Consider the following 19343-nt stretch of genomic DNA (forward strand, 5'->3'; position numbering starts at 1 on the left):
TCTTGTTGGAACACCCATTTCAAGGGCATTTCCTCTTCAGCAAAAGGCAGCATGACCTCTTCAAGTATTCTGATGTATTCAAACTGATCCATGATCCCTGGTATGCGATAAATAGGCCCAACACCGTAGTATGAGAAACATCCCCATATCATGATGCTTGTGCAACCATGCTTCACTGTCTTCACAGTGTACTGTGGCTTGAATTCAGTGTTTGGGGGTCATCTGACAAACTGTCTCCAGCCACTAGACCCAAAAAGAACAATCTTACTTTCATCAGTCCACAAAATGTTGCGCCGTTTCTCTTTAGGCCAGTCAATATGCTTTTTGGCAAATTGTAACCTCTTCAGCACATGTCTTTTTTTCAACAGTGGGACTTTGCGGGGGCTTCTTGCAGATAGCTTGGCTTCACATAGGCATCTTCTAATTGTAACAGTACTCACAGGTAACTTTAGACCTTCTTTGATCTTCCTGGAGCTGATTGTTGGCTGAGTCCTTGCCATTTTGGCTATTCTTCTATCCATTCGAATGGTAGTTCTTCGCTTTCTTCCACGTCTTTCAGGTTTTGGTTGCCATTTTAAAGCATTTGCGATCATTTTAGCTGAGCAGCCTATCATTTTCTGCACTTCTTTATATGTTTTCCCCTCTCCAATCAACTTTTTAATCAAGGTACGCTGTTCTTCTGAACAATGTCTGGAACGACCCATTTTCCTCAGAATTTCATAGAGAAATGCACTGTAACCAGCATGTACAACATTTGCTGCCATGTCATGACTGTTGGGTCTGTTGGATTTCTATTACTCTACTACACCTGCTAGTAAATTATTTGCCATGTAGAAATATAATTTCTACCAAAAACAGTGATTGATCAGGTTATATGCAATTTTTTTTATTTCCAGGTAGGGGGGCGATGTAAACATTAAAACTTTCACGTAAACAAATTAATTTACATGTATTGGAATTTTTTTAGCAAAGACATGTAGCAGAATACATTTTGGGCTAGATTTATGCCGAAATTAGATTTTTAAAATTTTTTTACTGGATATGTTTTATAACACAAAGTCAAAAATATTTTGTTTTGTTTTTTTTGTTTTTTTTTCATAATTGTCAGTTTTTTTTCGTTTATATTGCAAAAAATAAAAACCACAGAGGCGATCCAATACCACCCAAAGCAAGCTCCATTTGTGGGGAAAAAAAGGACATGAATTTAATTTGGGTGCAGCATTGCATGATCGCACAATTTTCAGTTAAAATAACGCAGAGCCATATCACAAAAAATGGCCTGGTCATGAAGGGGGGTAAATCCTCTGCAGGGCAATTGGTTAAGAAAGTAATTATAGCAACTACCTTCCACTCTGATTTTCTGAGTGGATGCTCTAGAACATGTAATGAAACAGATCTCCAGATTGGTTCTTAATATTGATTCACATGCACAAAATCTTGTGCGCCACACATGTGCCCTATTTGAAGAGGCACTTGACCAATTCATCAAAGATGGCACAGGAGGGAAGGTTTTGTTTTACTCCCACAGCACAACATTCCCCCCCCCCCTCCCCAACCTCATATGCCTGTACTTCTTCAAAGTGCAGAGCCTAATTTCTCTACCCAGGGTTTCAGCTTCTAAACCTAAGTTCAGCCCTTCCTTTCGGCACAAGACTTGGGCCATAAAACCCAGTAATTCTCCCCCAAAGCTTTCTTTCCAATGAACAGGGTCCTATAGGGTGCACATGGGAGGTCAACACAGGCACTTCAAACCTAGAGATTACTCTGTGCCGCACATTCTGACTTTCCTACAATCTGGTCTTGACCAGAATTTGGCCTTAAAGTGATACTAAAGGTTCAGCTTTTGAAAAAAAAACAAAAAAAAAAAGTCTTGCTTACCTGCTCTGTGCAATGGTTTTGCAAAAAGCAGCCCCGATCCTATTTTTGGGCCCTTCGTCAGATCCTGCCCCCCCTGCTGAGTGCCCCTAGAGCAAGCTGCTTGCTCTAGGGGCACTTGCACGTGCTCCATAAGACACAGAGCGTGTCTCGGCCCCGCTCCCTCCTCACTGTCTGTGATTGGCTGTGCTGAGGGGGAGGTTGCATTTTTACCTTCATGCATGAAGCTGAAAACCTTCAGCCTTTACAACCATGTTCAGTACTCTGAAAGGACAGGTTCGGCTTTGTCCATTCTCTTTCAAAGACCTCTGGCTTCACTCTTTCTTATAAAAACTTTTCTTCAAGGTGTATCTGTCAATATACTCCCCATTGCAGCACCCTTGACTTCCTTGGGATCTTAAGTTGATTCTCCCTGTCCTCTAGAAACTACCCTTTGGACCCTTCAGGGATGTTCCATTTAGAAAATCTTTCCTGAAAAGTAGCCTTTTTTGTTGCTATCACGTCGGTCAGATGTGTCTTTGAGTTGGCAGCCCTCTACTGTAAGTGATGTTCTTCATACTTCACACAGACAAGGCTGTTTAATGCCCAAGGCCATCCTTTCTTTCTAAGGTAATAGTATTCATCCTCAATGTGGATATAGTCCTACCATGGATATGCCCTACTCCAAAGCATTCTAAAGAAATCTCTCTTCATTGCCTAGATGTAGTCAAAGCCATTAGTCTACTTCAAATCTCCAGATTCATTCAGACAGACCGGATTCCCTTTTTGTCCTGTTCTCAGGACCTTGCAAGGGACACCTGGCTTTCAAGTACACTATCATAACATAGATAAAAAAAGCATATCACTAAGCATTGCACTTACATTCTCAAGAACAAATCTCCTCCTGCTCTTTTTGCGCCCATTCCTCCAGATCGGTGAGCGTTTTCTGCATATTTTGGTACCAGGCCTCTGTAGCCTAGCTGTGTACGGCTGCCACCTGGTCCTCTGTTCATACTCTATCAAAGTTCTACTAGGTAGACATCCAGTCCAGTGCAGATTCAGCAGTGGCACTCTGAAGTTGGGTCTTATGACCTTTGTGTTTTGGCCTGTTGGCACAGGTTTGTTTGCCTAGTTGTTGCCCACCCTTCTCATTGATTGCTGGTGGAAATTCCAGGGTCTATGAATACTTTTCTGTGTCATATACTGTACCTTACAAGTAAGTCAAATTTTCTCTTTTTTGCACTACAATACAATTTTGGAAATATACGTTATGCTATTTCAATGCATTTCTGTCTCATAAATAACTTCTAAATAAAGTGCTCTGTACTGCTAAAAGTCTTGCTTCAAATTTTAGGCTGATGTCCAGGCAGATTAAAAAAAAAAGTTTAATGCAGTAGTTTTGTTACTTTGAAAAAAGATTCGTTTAGGAAGATTACAAAATGTATTTCCATTCTATCACGCACAGTGGGGAGCAAGGAGTGTCAGTGTTATCAGCCATTCAGAGCTCTATTGGTGTGCACAGTACTGTCTGTCTTCATAAGGGAACATGCTCACAGAAGGAGAGCAGAATGGATGACTTCATAAGTATGCTGCTTCTATAGCATTGTAAAATTATAGGCTGGAAACAGATTGCTGACTAAGCAGTTTTGCTTCACATGTCACTTCCACATGTGAACCACTCAGCCCCTCCAGATTGTTTTCATCACTTGTAAATATAATATTCCTTCCTCACACTTCCTGGCTTGTCTAGGACTAGGCAGTGCTCCCAGGTTTCAGTGCCAGCTTGCTTCTATCTCATACACAGCTTCCATTCTTTTGCCATTGTTGTGCTCCATAAAAAGTAATGGTTGCCCAAACTTCTAATTTTACATGTACACCGAGTAGGCTATTACATTCAATGGTATGCAGGGGAGCTTGTACGAAAATTGTACTTTAGAGAGTAGTATAGGGTAAGAGACAGCTGGGCCGATTACCTGCTTACCCTTCCAGCCCTGGTCAAAGCAGGTAGTGTAAGCTCCTGTATGATAGTCTAAAAGCCCAAAATTCAGTTACTATGTGATGCACAAACCTCATAAAATTAAACAAAAATCTTTCTTTACCTTCCCTGTCTGAGACAAGTCATTCATTTGTGTTTCACATGATCCTTCTCTCCCAGACACTGCAGCTCACAATGGGAAGGTTTCAACTTCACAGTCAGTTCTGCTAATCCAGAAAGTAGTGGGACTAGGACTAAGGACAAAGTGTGACCAGATGTTGATTGATAATGCTGTGAGCCATGCCCCCTGCAGTACCTCATTGCACTGTAGTGGGAACTTTGCTCCGATTTTAGTAACAGTGCAGCACTATTGCCACCCCATCACAGGAAGTTGTGTTGGATTTCACTGGAAGGATCAACAGCAATTTGTAGAATTTGTGCAGGACTAAGAAAAAAACTAAATGCAGATGCACTTATAATTTAGTTTAGCAGCACATATTTTTTGACACGTTTACCAATAAAAGTGAACCTTCATTTATATTTCTAACTCCTAAAATGAAGATTATAGATTAAAAAGCGCTTTTTGTTTTGGCACACTGCCTGTTGACAAGTATTTTATCTTTAGGTATAGAAAAGTTATGTGTATAATATATATGTAATATCTACATGTTTAGGTGTAGAGGTAGCATAATGTCATCAAACCCAAACTGTTTTAATTTTCAGGGATTAAAGGAGAAGTATAGCCAAAGCTATTTTGGCTATTCTCCACCTGAGGATCACCGGAGTGCAGTTTGTTCTACACTCCTGTGACCCATTTTCAACTGACAGCGGGGCTGACGTCACTCAGTCGGGGCAGGCTTTGAAAAGATGCCGACCATATACGATAAGGTCCATATATATATTTGGACACAGGCAGAATTTTAGTTTTTTTCAGGTATTTACCAAAACATATTAAAGCTATATATATATATATATATATATATATATATATATATATATATACTGTAGTGCAGCGCATATAAACAAACGTGTATACAACTCATAATTTGTTAAACCATAATAGCCCAGTAAAAGTCTCAATGAGTCAATAGGACAGTCACTTCGAACTAGATAGGGTGCTAGAGGGTGATTAATCCGGGAGTAGGTGATTAGCCAGGAAAAGTGTAAACATCCGGTGGTGCGCGATAGTATAGCGAGATTGCAAACTCACTAGAAGCGCTAATGTAATGCGCATTAATCAATGTAATCCGGCTTAAGGGACTCCCATCAGATTGAACCTGGTCTGGTCTAGAAGTCGTCCACCTCTATTTGTAATGGGGGGTGATGTCTATCAGAGGTCCCTCTCCAGGGTCTAACAGGTCTGGTCACATAGCAAACCTCATCCTCTGATAAGAGTAGAACCTGGATCCTGTGGGTTAAGTGTTCATGGTGGAGCTAAAGAAAGGGGGTATCTCAAAGTGTAGTATCAAACTGATTTATTAGAGTTATAAAATTGTATCAAAAGGTACACACATGTAGTTAAAAGATGATCTCATGAAGATAAAACAATGCAAACAATAGCCTGTGCTGGCAATGTTACTAACCAGTCCCAAAGTTGTAATGGCCGCCGCACCTCCGTGATCCGGCGGTTTGGCGTCTCCGGGTAGTGGGACTCCTCCTTAACGCGTTTCATATAATCATATATCATCAGAAGGGGTCCGACGCCATTAGAACTTTGGGACTGGTTAGTAACATTGCCAGCACAGGCTATTGTTTGTATTGTTTTATCTTCATGAGATCATCTTTTAACTACATGTGTGTACCTTTTGATACAATTTTATAACTCTAATAAATCAGTTTGATACTACACTTTGAGATCCCCCCTTTCTTTGACTCCACCATGAGCACTTAACCCCCAGGATCCAGGTTCTACTCTTATCAGAGGATGAGGTTTGCTATGTGACCAGACCTATCTGTTAGACCCTGGAGAGAGACCTCTGATAGACATCACCCCCCATTACGAATAGAGGTGGATGACTTCTAGGCCAGACCAGGTTACATCTGATGGGAGTCCCTTAAGCCGGATTACATTGATTAATGCGCATTACATTAGCGCTTCTGGTGAGTTTGCAATCTCGCTATACTATCGCGTACCACCGGATGTTTATACTTTTCCTGGCTAATCACCTACTCCCGGATTAATCACCCTCTGGCACCTTATCTAGTTCGAAGTGACTGTCCTATACACTCATTGAGACTTTTACTGGGCTATTATGGTTTAATAATTTTATGATTTCTATAAACGTTTGTTTATATGCGCTGCACTACAGTATGTATGTGTATATATGTGTGTATATATATATATATATATATATATATATATATATATATATATATATGTATGTGTATACCTTTAGGATTTTCTAGAGAGGATTTGCAGTTCCTTTATGTGTGCATTTGCAGCTTCCCTGGCTAGCGCTCGCTAAGATCATTTTGTCTTCTCCTATATTAAAGCTATAGTTATATAATGGATATGGGCTGAAAGTGCACACTATCAAGTTTAATTTGAGGGTATGTACATTCAAACTGGAGGAAGGGTTTAGGAATTATAGCTCTTAAGAGTAGCCATCCCCCTTTTTTTAAGTGACCAAAAGTAATTGGACAATTGAATATAATCACAAACAAAATGTTCATTTTTAATATTTTATTGAGAATCCTTTACTGACAATGACTGCCTGAAGTCTGGAACCCATGGACATTACCAGTGCCTGGGGTTCCTCCTTTCTGATGCTTTGCCAGGCCCTTACTGTAACTGTCTTCAGTTGTTCTTTGTTTGTGGGTCTTTCTGCCTTTAGTTTTGCCTTCAGCAAGTGAAATGGATGCTCAATTGGGTTGAGATGAGGTGATTGACTTGGCCATTGCAGAATATTCCACTTCTTTTCTTTCAAAAGCTCCTGGTTTTCTTTTGCAGTGTGTTTTGGATCATTGTCCATCTGTACTGTGAAGCTCCATCCAATCAACTTTGCTGCATTTGGCTGAATCTGGGCTGACAGTATATCTCTAAACACTGAAAAATTCATCCGGCTCCTTTTGTCTTCTGTCACATCATCAATAAACACCAATGACCCAGTGCCACTGGAAGCCATGCATGCCCATGCCATCACACTGCCCCCCACCATGTTTTAAAGATGACGTTGTGTGCTTTGGATCATGAGCTGTTCCAACCCTTCTCCACACTTTTTTCTTCCCGTCATTCTGGTACAGATTAATCTTAGTTTTATCCGTCCAAAGAATGCTTTTCCAGAACCGGTCTGGCTTTTTTAGATGTTTTTTGGCAATGTCTAATCTGGCTTTGCTATTCTTCAGGCTTATGATTGGTTTGCACCTTGTGGTGAACCCTCTGTATTTGCTCTTGTGAAGATTTCTCTTGATTGTAGACTTTGACAATGATACGCCCACCTCCTGTAGAGTGTCCTTCAGTTGTCTGGATGTTGTGAATGGGTTTTTCTTTACCATAGAGAGGATCCTGCGATCATCCACCACTGTTGTCTTCCATGGACGTCAATGCCTTTTTTATGTTGTTGAGTTCACCAGTGCGTTCTTCTTTCCTCAGAATTTACAAAACTGGTGATTTGGCCACTCCTAATGTTGCTGCTCTATCTCTCTCTGATGGATTTGTTTCATTTTTTAAGCTTTACAATGGCCTGTTTTACTTGCATGGACAGCTCCTTTGACCACATGATGTAGGTTCACAGCAATAGATTCCAAATGCAAATACCACACTTAGAATCAACTCAGACCTTTTACCTGCTTGATGAAGAAATAACGAACGAGTAGCCCTCCTGGTCATGAAAGAGCTTTTGATTCAATTGTCCAATTACTTTTGGTCCCTTGAAAAGGGGGGATGGCTAAGAGCTGTAATTCCTAAACCCTTCCTCCAATTTGGATGTACATACCCTCAAATTAAACCCGAGAGTGTGCACTTTCAGCTCATATCCATTATATAACTATAGCTTTAATATGTTTTGGTAAATTCCTGAAAAAAACTAAAATTGTGCCTCTGTCCAAATATATATGTAGTTGGGATCAACCCAGAAGCCTGGACTGGCACCTGGCTGAGCCGCTCAGTGAGCCACTCCCTCCCCCTCCACAGCCTGGCACTCCAGAGAAGCACTGGAGGAGCAAAAAACAATCGGTGATTGACAATCACCACTGTCTGCTCAGAGCAGAGGGGAAAACAGAGCGTTCAGCTATGTATGCTCAGTTTTCCACAGCCAGCAGGGGACAGATGCAGCATTGGATCATACTTCTCTTTTAAGCAAAGGTAAGCTTAAACGGGCAGCAAGGTTGTATAATCAGGCTGTGTCAAAGGTACATTATGGATAATGTTGCAAAGCGGTGATATTGTCCACCCACTCAATGGAAATGCTTTTCCAATCCTTTACATATCGATTTGATTGTGATTCCACCTTACAGAAGTTACTTTCAAATGAATAGAAGTCCTGTTTTGGAAAATATTGTTCCTTGTAGCATGTAGATATACTTTTCCATTATGTATCTGGCTCATCACAGAAGTGGCCTTCACACACTGTATTCTAATAAATGACTACCACCGGGCAAGGAAGTGCAAGGAGCAATGATAATAATGATCAAAATGCACTAATCAATAGCAGCTTCTCAGGCATTACCACTGATTACTAGAAGAGGCACAGTAGCAAAAGTAAATTTTGTTTGTGTGGGTTATTACTCTTGTTGTTTGTCTTTATCAATGAGCAGGAATACTCAGACCACTTTGCAAGACTCTCCTTATGAATTTATATTGATTATAGGGAGCAAATGGTGAATTTATCTTTGTTATAATTTTTGTAGATCAGAGAGCTTCCTTCTTTGCCTCTACAGAAGATGAGCACAGACCAGGAAGTGCAGCTTCAGTTGTTGACCAGCTGGAGGGTCAGACAGCTTCCCAGTCCAGCCCTTACTATGGGTAAGAAATCTTAATTTTTCAGCACGGCAGATGTAATAGAAGGAGTAAACTTTACATATCAACTTACTGTGGCAAAATAAAGTATGTTAACCTCTTGGATTAACTTGTTTTCTGCAGTAATTTTCAATAAAATGTGATCTGATCCTCATCTAAGTCACAACAATGGACAAACATAGTGTGCTTATGCTGATAACACACAAACAATTCTAATTTCTTGTGTCTTTATTGAACACACCCATTAAACATTCACAGTGCTGGAGGGAAAGGTAAGTGAACCCTTGGAGTTAATAGCTGGTCATACCTCCTCTGGCAGTAGTGACTTCAAGCTTTCGGTAGCTTTGGATCAGACCCGCACAACATTCAAGAGGAATTTGTTTACAAAACTACTTCAGCTCAGACACATTTGTAGGATGTCCGGTGTGAACGGCTCTTTTGAGGTCATTCCACAGCATCTCTATGGGGTTAAGGTCTGATCTCTCACTGGGTGACTCCAAAAGGTGCATTTTCTTTTTCTGAGCAGATATACAAATCGCATATGGCGCAAACCTATAGTAAAAAAGTGTGCGATACAAAGAATTAGCATTAGAACAATGTTAAGGCCATATAGTGCATATCATAGGAAGTCCATACACATTGCTAAAGTCCATAAAAGCGCCTAAAGGCAGCTCCACCCAGAAACTGTAATGTACCTCTGCAGAAATGAAAAGGAACACAAGGGGGCGCCTCTAAGAGCAGCATTAAAAGGTAGTTTAGTGGACCATAAAATGTAGCACTCACATTTGTGAAGAGTTAAAATGACCATAAGAAGTGTAAGGACCGCTGCCACTCATCAGGTATGTTAGTAGCAGATTCCAGGACCAGATGCAGCCGAGAGACGAACCACACATCTGTGCTCCACGGAGCGCATTGGCTCCTGTAGTTGAAAAGGACCGCAGAACCGTAAGTGACATTAAAAAAAACCCACCATGGGCTGCAAGACCAGAAGTGGTGTCATGGAAGGAGGATCCGTAGCTTAGGTAACGCGTTTCAGAGCGCCAATCAGCTTCTTTGTCAAACCTGATTGGCTAGGACGACAGTCCCCATTTATATTGGTTCAGGAACCTACAGTCAGGTCCATAAATATTGGGACATTGACACAATTCTAACATTTTTGGCTCTATACACCACCACAATGGATTTGAAATGAAACAAACAAGATGTGCTTTAACTGCAGACTGTCAGCTTTAATTTGAGGGTATTTACATCCAAATCAGGTGAACGGTGTAGGAATTACAACAGTTTGTATATGTGCCTCCCACTTGTTATGGGACCAAAATTAATGGGACAGAATAATAATCATAAATCAAACTTTCACTTTTTAATACTTGGTTGCAAATCCTTTGCAGTCAATTACAGCCTGAAGTCTGGAACAAATAGACATCACCAGACGCTGGGTTTCATCCCTGGTGATGCTCTGCCAGGCCTCTACTGCAACTGTCTTCAGTTCCTGCTTGTTCTTGGGGCATTTTCCCTTCAGTTTTGTCTTCAGCAAGTGAAATGCATGCTCAATCGGATTCAGGTCAGGTGATTGACTTGGCCATTGCATAACATTCCACTTCTTTCCCTTAAAAAACTCTTTGGTTGCTTTTGCAGTATGCTTTGGGTCATTGTCCATCTGCACTGTGAAGCGGCGTCCAATGAGTTCTGAAGCATTTGGCTGAATATGAGCAGATAATATTGCACAAAACACTTCAGAATTCATCCTGCTGCTTTTGTCAGCAGTCACATCATCAATAAATACAAGAGAACCAGTACCATTGGCAGCCATACAGGCCCACGCCCTGACACTACCACCACCATGCTTCACTGATGAGGTGGTATGCTTAGGATCATGAGCAGTTCCTTTCCTTCTCCATACTCGGATGTTGTTCCAGAACTGTGAAGGCTTTTTTCGATGTCGTTTGGCAAACTCTAATCTGGCCTTCCTGTTTTTTAGGCTCACCAATGGTTTACATCTTGTGGTGAACCCTCTGTATTCATTCTGGTAAAGTCTTCTCTTGATTGTTGACTTTGACACATATACACCTACCTCCTGGAGAGTGTTCTTCATCTGGCCAACTGTTGTGAAGGGTGTTTTCTTCACCAGGGAAAGAATTCTTCGGTCATCCACCACAGTTATTTTCTGTGGTCTTCCGGGTCTTTTGGTGTTGCTGAGCTCACCGGTGCGTTCCTTCTTTTTAAGAATGTTCCAAACAGTTGTTTTGGCCACGCCTAATGTTTTTGCTATCTCTCTGATGGGTTTGTTTTGTTTATTTTCAGCCTAATGATGGCTTGCTTCACTGATAGTGACAGCTCTTTGGATCTCATCTTGAGAGTTGACAGCAACAGATTCCAAATTCAAATAGCACACTTGAAATGAACTCTGGACCTTTTATTTGCTCATTGTAATTGGGATAATGAGGGAATAAAACACACCTGGCCATGGAGCAGCTGAGAAGCCAATTGTCCCATTACTTTTGGTCCCTTAACAAGTGGGAGGCACATATGCAAACTGTTGTAATTCCTACACCGTTCACCTGATTTGGATGTAAATACCCTCAAATTAAAGCTGACAGTCTGCAGTTAAAGCACATTTTGTTTGTTTCATTTCAAATCCATTGTGGTGGTGTATAGAGCCAAAAATGTTAGAATTGTGTCGATGTCCCAATATTTATGGACCTGACTGTATATGGGTGGAGTAAGGGAGGTCTTATACACTACTAGGGAAGATCTTGGGAACAAACAGAATCAATTAACATAGCGGGAATGTATCTTAATAAAAAGCCATGTGATATGTATGTACTTATATTTACGTACACACACAAACACATGCACATGGACGACCACATGAAAATTAAAAAGTAATAAGAATGAAAGAAAATAATAATAATAAAATACAAGGGGTATAAAATAATAAAACAATTTAAAAAAAGGAAATATTTCAGTTATGGAATCCTGCGCTATTTTTCACTAAAAAGGTAGCTAAAGATAGGATAATGATGTGATTATCAGATATTTAAATGATTAGAGAAATCATGGTGTTTATGTAAAGGTACAGTAATACTGTATTAAACCTGATACATAAGAAAACTAAATCCATCAGAAAAAGGGATTAAATCCAAAAGGGGGGAAAGGGAGAAATATATATTCAGACCATTTTCCACTCAGTTATATGTGGGACAATGTTCATAGGTCCACGACGTGGAACACAGAGCTGTATTACCAAAAAACAAATAATAGTACTAATTTCTATCTCTTCATTGCGACCCATAGGGGAAAGCTTGTCCAAAATGTATATCCCGTAGGTCTTTTGTTCACATAATCTTTTGAAATGTTCAGCAGGTGGGTATGTGTTAGAGATCCCCTCAATGACCCAAACCCTTAGGCTTTTGGAGCATTTGCCATGGTGCTCTTGGAAGTGCTTAGGTATGCTGTGCTTTTCAACACCTTCCTCCAAGAATTGGCAATGTTCACCAAAACGTTTCCTCAGTGTCCGCGTGGTTCTACCCACGCAGAATAATCCACAAGGGCAAGTGAGGCAATAAATGACATATTCAGAGGAACAATTGTAAAATGTTTTGATATCATATGTTTTGTTCTTAACCTGAAACTGCTTTTGACCATGTGTAACATGTTTACACGTTAGGCATAGGGGTTTTCTGCACTGGTACATTCCTTTCAAAGAAAGGGATTTAGGCTGTGGTACAGTCTGTTTCAATTTACTGGGTGCAATTTTGTTTTTAACACTAGGGGCTTTCCTATATGTAATTTTGGGGGCCTGAGTGATGGCAGAGGATAGATGTGGATCCTCTAACAAGATGGACCAATGTCTCTTAAAGATTTGTTACAACTTCCTATGTTTACAATGAAATTGGGTAACAAAACAAACAGGGTTAGTGGTGTCAGCTGGATGTTTGACAACAGAGTTCTCTTTAACCACTTGCCTACAGTGCACTTATACCCCCTTCCTGCCCAGGCCAATTTCCAGCTTTCAGCGCTGTCACAATTTGAATGACAATTGCGCGGTCATGCAACACTGTACCCATATGACATTTTTATCATTTTTTTGTGACAGATAGAGCTTTATTTTGGTGGTATTTAATCACCTCTGGGTTTTTTATTTTTTTCTTAAACCAAAAACCACTGAAAATTTTGAAAAAAAAATGTTTGTCTTAGTTTTTGTTATAAAATGTTGTAAATAAGTGTGAATTTTCTCCTTCACTGATGTGTGCTAATGAGGCTGTAGTGATGGGCACTGATAGGCTGCACTGATGGACACTGATAGGTGGCACTGATGAGGCACTGGTAGGTGGCACTGATGGGCATTGAAAGGCATCAATGATGGGCACTGAAAGGCAGCACTGACTGGCACTGTTAGGCGGCACTGATGGGCAGCACTGATAGGCGGCACTGATGCACACTGATAGGCGGCACTGACTGACACTTATAGGCGGCACTGACTGGCATTGATAGGTGGCACTGATGGGTGACACTGAACGGCAGCTCAGATGGGCACTGATATGTGGCATTGATGTGCACTGAAATGTGGCACTGATGGACACTGACAGGTGGCACTGAAGGGGCTACACAGATCATCAGGGCACACTGATAATCAGTGTACATGTCCCTTCTGAGGAATGCCGATTACCGGCTCTCCTCTCGAGCTGTCAGCGTGACAGCTCGTGAGGAGAGAAATGCCAATAACCGGCATTTCCCTGTTTACATGTGATCAGCTGTGATTGGACACAGCTGATCACATGACAGAGCTGACATCTTCGGCTCTTACTGTTGATCGGTGATCCACTGTGTCCGAGGGACACAGTGCACTGCCGATCGCCGCGCTGCGCGCTCCCGGAGCTGCACATGCATGGTTAGAATGGGATGACGTCATGTGACGTCATCCCAGAATGAGAGGACCACCTTGCGCCCATCATTGTACTATATGGCGGGCGACAGGTGGTTAAGGTAGGGTTGGTAAGCCTCCTCTAACCTGTCTGGTGGATACCCTTTGTAGAGGAACTTTTGTTTCCTATGTTGGTTATGTTGTATATAGTCCTGTGCTCTGTTGCAATTGTGTTGCAAGCGACAAAACTGGCTTTTGGGACAGTTGTTGACCCAACGGGGATGGTGACAGCTTGAAAAGTGTAGAAAAGAATTACCAGCTGTTGGTTTAGTGTAGTTGGTAGCATATATGGTTTTCTCTTCATGACATAGTAAGATCTAAAAAAGCCAGAGAACTGTTGCACTCAGATGTGAATGACAGACCGAATGTGTTGGCAATACAATAGGAGACAAAGGCATGGACATCAGAATCTGAACCTTCCCAAATGATGACCATGTCATCTATATACTGCCCATAAAACACTATGTGGGCAGAAAAGGGATTGTTACACCAAATGTAATAAGCCTCCCAGAAACCCATTGTTAAATTGGCGTAACTGGGGGGCAAAATTAGCCCCCATAGCTGTGCCAGTAATTTGTAAATTTAAAATTCATCATCAAAACAAAAATAATTGTGGGATAGGTAAAACCTAGTAGCTTCCACAATGAAATTGGACTGTGAATGACTCAATAAGGGGTCTTCCCTAAGGAAGTGTTGCACAGATGAGACTCCAATATCATGGGGTATAGATGTATACAAAGAACATACATCCAGGTGGGCTCCCAGGTGTACTTACTTAGCGATTTCATGAGGTGTATACCATCGCATAATATAGGCTGGTAAATGATTGAGCTAGGGGCTGCGAAAACAGGTCAATATATAGCGAAAATCCACTAGTGATGCTTTCCACTATGGGGTGCCCTGGAGGGTTACTAGGATCCTTGTGGATTTTCGAAATTATTTCTGAAAAAAAGCAGCCTCCGCCTTGTTGATGACTCCCTGTTGCTTGGATTTATCTACGCGGGTATTCGCCTCAATGATGAACTCAGGTGAGAGATCCTTTTCTAAATTTCTTATACGTTCTAGAGTCAGAGAAGACACTCTGCTTCTCTAACATAGTCCACTTTATCCTGGATCACTATAGCTCCACCTTTGTCAGCTGATTTTGTAATAATAATTGGAGTTAAGAGATAAGTCTTCAACAGCTTTTTGTTCCACCCTGGTTAGATTATGACTGATACTGGAAGTAACTTTCTTACACATGTTGACTAATTCTGTGTACACAACTTGATAAAAAGCTTCCAAAAAAGGACTTTTAGCGTAAGTAGGGCTAAAAATAGACTTGGGTCTAAAGGTTGTGTGTTGAATGGGTGGGGATGAGGCCAAATGCTGAGTAAGTTCCATCAGGTTTTCATCCCAAGAGTCAACCTGCAGCTCCTCAAGATTGGCAAGAGCCAACAGGTCGACAGAATCAAAGGACATGTCGGAAACTTCAGAAATGTCTATATTAGAACTATCATCAGCCCTTAGTGTCGTCGTTTAAGTGTAAGGTTTCTAATAAATCTATTGAGATCTTTAAATACAATAAATGGCTGGGGTCATATAGTGGGAGCAAAAATTGAGACCTCATATGAGAGATATCATTGTCAGTAAGTGTGTAGGAAGTAAGTGTCGGCCATTTGCCTTTTTTGGTGGTGTCTAGATTTTTCCCCCTCTCCTGCCTCTTTTGTGAGCTTTCTTTTTACTGGGCCCGAGTGGGGGGTGAGGCATAAAAAAGAGGAGGAAGTACTGGTAGAAGCACTGTCTGTACAACTAGCCAATTCGGGTGGAGTGGATATACCAGGCTCTTTAGTGTGCTGGGAAGTAATACCTTGGTTATTATGGGTTTGAGAAATTATGCCATCCTTGTTAGATATTGTAGGGTCTCCAGAGTTAGCACCAGTAGGGGTAGAAGAAATACCCCTACTTTTATTAAGATTAAGATCAATACTGCAGATAACCAGTTAAGTCCAAGTGGTTCACATACTTTTTCTTGCCACCATTTGGCTAAATTTAGTGTCTGTGTAACATTTGCATTTTCAGAACATAATCCTTATACCCATTACTTTTAGAGGTTTTTCTCTGTGAACAATAGATGCATACCTCCCTTTTAGATGTCTTTGTTTGCTAAAGAACTGTTAAAGGGGATTCTCCTCTACTTTGCCATTTGAAATTCCCAGTCTTTGAACCACATACTATGCCTTTCTAGCTCCGTAGGTTCTAAGATTTCCCCTTAGACTTCTTTGTAGCCAACAGCTGCTGGAAGGAGACGCAGACAGGGTACAGTAGGTCTTGAACATGTCTCAGAACTGGGTCTTTCAAGCAACAGATTGACAAAAAGGGCACATAATGTTTATAATATACACACACTAAAGCATGTCCCTCTGCCTAGCATGCTTAGCCAGAATTCTTTTGTTTAGTTCATTCTTTTCAAACCTTTGTATGGTGTACATTATGTAGGTAAAGCTATTTTTGCTGCAGCTGCATGTGCTACAAAGAAGTGCAAATAGTGTTTTATTGGAAACAATGATAGAAACCGCTGGGATGTAATTTATTTAGTTTGAAAGTGCTTTTTTTTCTCTAGCAGGATGTATTTATAGTTATTCTTTGAATAACTATAACACATTGAAGTTGCATTCAGTTGCATAGTTCTTAAAGGTTTAGTGCACCTTTAATGACCATTTTTCAAAAAAAAAATATCCTGCTTGCATTCTCCACTGTTTTAATAATTGCCCCTGTCCCCCTCCATACATGTAGGCAATGAGCAGCCTGCCTGTAAAAACGACCTTATTGCTGACTCCCCCCCATCCCCCTTCATGTCAGGACTGGCTGTATGTATAGTGCATGCTCAGTGTTTGAACAAGCCAGAGCAACAGCTGTGGGGGCACTTCTAATGTCTGGATCGTCCTGCCATTAAGGTGAGGGAAAGTGAGGGTCAGCTACTAAGGATTTTTTTTCAGGCAGGCTGTGCAAGACGTAAATATTTGGAGGGGGGCAGGAGCAAGTATTTGAATGGCAGAGGAGGGGTACGTAATGTGTTGGCAATGCTGCAATGCATGAGGAATGTTTTTTGGAAAAAAAAGTGACCCTTTTATATATGACAAATTTGAAGGGGCACACAGATGTTACTAAAAATGTGAGTCTTCAGCAAAGATTAATAGTTCAAAGCTTTGTATATGGATAAGAAAGGGACAACACAGTGGCCAAATGGTTAGCACTTCCACCTGGCAGTACTAGGGTCGTTGGTTTGAATCCCAACCACGGCACCACCTGCCTGGGGTTTGCATGTTCTCCCTGTCCCTTTTGTGAGTTTCCTCTGGTAGGTTAATTGGATCCTGTTTAAATTGGTCCTAGTATGTGTATGTATGAATGTAAACTAGGGACCTTAGATTGTATGCCCCTTAAGGGTTAGAGACTGATGTACTATATATATATATATATATATATATATATATATATATATATATATATATATATATATATATATATATATATATATATATATATATATATATATATATATATATATATATATATATATATATATATATATATATATATATATATATATAAAGGGCTGCATAGATTGACGGCATTGTATAAGTACCTAGAAATAAATCAATAAATAAAAAAGTGGTTTCTGAATGCATCAAAGCAATTTCTGAAAAGTATGCTTCTAAGGTACTTCTGATGATAGTGGATAGTCCAAGGTTCCATTCACACAAGGGTCATATCAGGTCCACCTGTCAGCTTCTTAGGCGGACTTGATTGAACTCTCCATTCACCCCTGTGAACCAGCAGGTGTAAATGGACTTGTGTCAGTTTACACCTGCCTGACTCCAATCCGATCCGGTCCACTGAAAAAAAAAATGGAAGGGGATCTGAGCGGACACAGACCCTTCAGCTGCCTGCTCTACTCTGATCAGTGGGGGATCAGCAGACAGATCCCTTGCTGATCACGCTGGAGTCCACCTCGTGTGAAAGGGGCTTAAGAATCACTGTTTACAGTAATAATAAATAAATACAATACTTAAGTAATACAATTTTAGTGTTTTTTTTAGTTTATAAGAGTATATTAGATGAGGTAAATGAACACTGGTCCACATGAGCAATTTCTAAAATGTTCCTGGTCAGTTTGACTTATCTGGGTCTCATCAGTTACAGCGGCTACATCTTATAGGTTAGAATAGCTACAATGCCCTGAAACCCTTTTTTTTTTTTTTTTTTTTTTGCAGTAGGCAGTACTGAATACAGCCTCTATTGTGGTTAAACTACCATTTTAACATGTCTCTTTAAATCTCTCTATAGGAAAGATTCTCCTACTTCCCTAGCCTCAAAGGTTGAACAGCTGGAGAACATGCTGAAATTGCTGCAGTATGACCTACAAAAGGTACATCAGTCATTAAGAATAATTAAAATGAAGTTATCTGTTGGAGTAACTTTATTGTAGTATGTTATTTTAATAACACATGAACACTGGGATTCCTTTATGAAAAGTAGTTGTAATAAAATTATTGTTGGTTATGTTAGCCAGTCAGTCCTCATACACACTGGATGTTTTGAGAACGCTGGTAATGTTAGCTATGAAAAGTCACATAAAAAAGAAAACGTGAGTTTTCCAGCTTTATTTGAAGTTTTTGCATTATCGTTTAGTGGCGTTTTCCCATGTTTTTCCGTGTTAGTGGTTTTTGGGGGGTTTTTTGACCCCCCCAAATTTTTTTTTGATCCAAAAAATGTCAAAAAATGCTGGTTTGCGGCGTTTTTCAGCGTTAGAGCGTTTTTACAGCTGAAAAACTCCTCTAGAAACCCACCAGTCCTGGGGTTTTTTTTCCAGCCAAAAAATGTTGATTACAGTCTATGTGTGCATGGACACATAGGATAACATGCTGGGTGGTTTACTAGCTGTAGAAAAAAACGCCAAAAGCCAAAAACAGCCGCTGTAAAAACGTCAAGTGTGCATGAGGACTCAGTGGTAAGAAAAAGAAGACCAATGTATAGGGAGTAGGTGCTGTTGATAGGTTATGCCATTGGAGGGTATCATCCCTTTTGAAACCATAATCTTAAAGAAACAACAAATGATGGGACTTTAGCCACTTCCAGTCCGGACACTTTTACCCCCTTCCTGTCCAGGCCAGTTTTCAGCTTTCAGTGCTATCACAATTTGAATGACAATTGCGCTGTCATGCAACACTATACCCATATGAATTTTTTAGCATTTTTTTGAGACCAAAAAAGCTTTATTTTGGTGGTATTTATTCACCACTGGGATTTTTATTTTTTTGCTATGTAAATGGTAAAAGTCCCAAAATTTTGAAAAAAAGTGTTTTTCTTATAAAATTTTGCAAATAACATTTCATCATAAATCTTGGCCAAAATTTATTCTGTTATCTTTTTAGTAAAAAAAATAAAATAATCCAAATTCGTTTATAACCAAAAATTATACTTTTTAAATTTTTTTTTTACTTTTTTTTTTTACTTTTTTTTATTATTTATGTTGACACTGTACTACTTGTGGGGGGGTGATGAAGATTTTTTTTTTTTTTTTTTTTTTTTTACACTGATTGCTTTTACACCCATAAAGGCTGTAAAATCAATAATTTCTCCTCTCTAGC

At 40.2% G+C, this 19343-nt stretch overlaps 1 protein-coding gene across 6 annotated transcripts in view; it reads left to right on the forward strand.

The window, feature by feature from the left end:
• The window catches only part of SIPA1L1 (signal induced proliferation associated 1 like 1), a 419939-nt gene that overhangs the window by 387642 nt on the left and 12954 nt on the right, over positions 1-19343 (forward strand). For all 6 annotated transcript variants that reach the window (XM_089686849.1, XM_089686852.1, XM_089686854.1 and 3 more), the window contains 2 exons: positions 8678-8792; positions 18040-18121. In XM_089686849.1, the coding sequence (XP_089542975.1) occupies positions 8678-8792; positions 18040-18121 (197 nt within the window). The remainder of the gene's footprint in view (positions 1-8677; positions 8793-18039; positions 18122-19343) is intronic.

The sequence above is a fragment of the Staurois parvus genome, unplaced genomic scaffold (assembly GCF_062004578.1).
Source record: "Staurois parvus isolate SC_StPar_1 unplaced genomic scaffold, SC_StPar_1.0 ptg000414l, whole genome shotgun sequence".
Lineage (NCBI taxonomy): Eukaryota > Metazoa > Chordata > Amphibia > Anura > Ranidae > Staurois > Staurois parvus.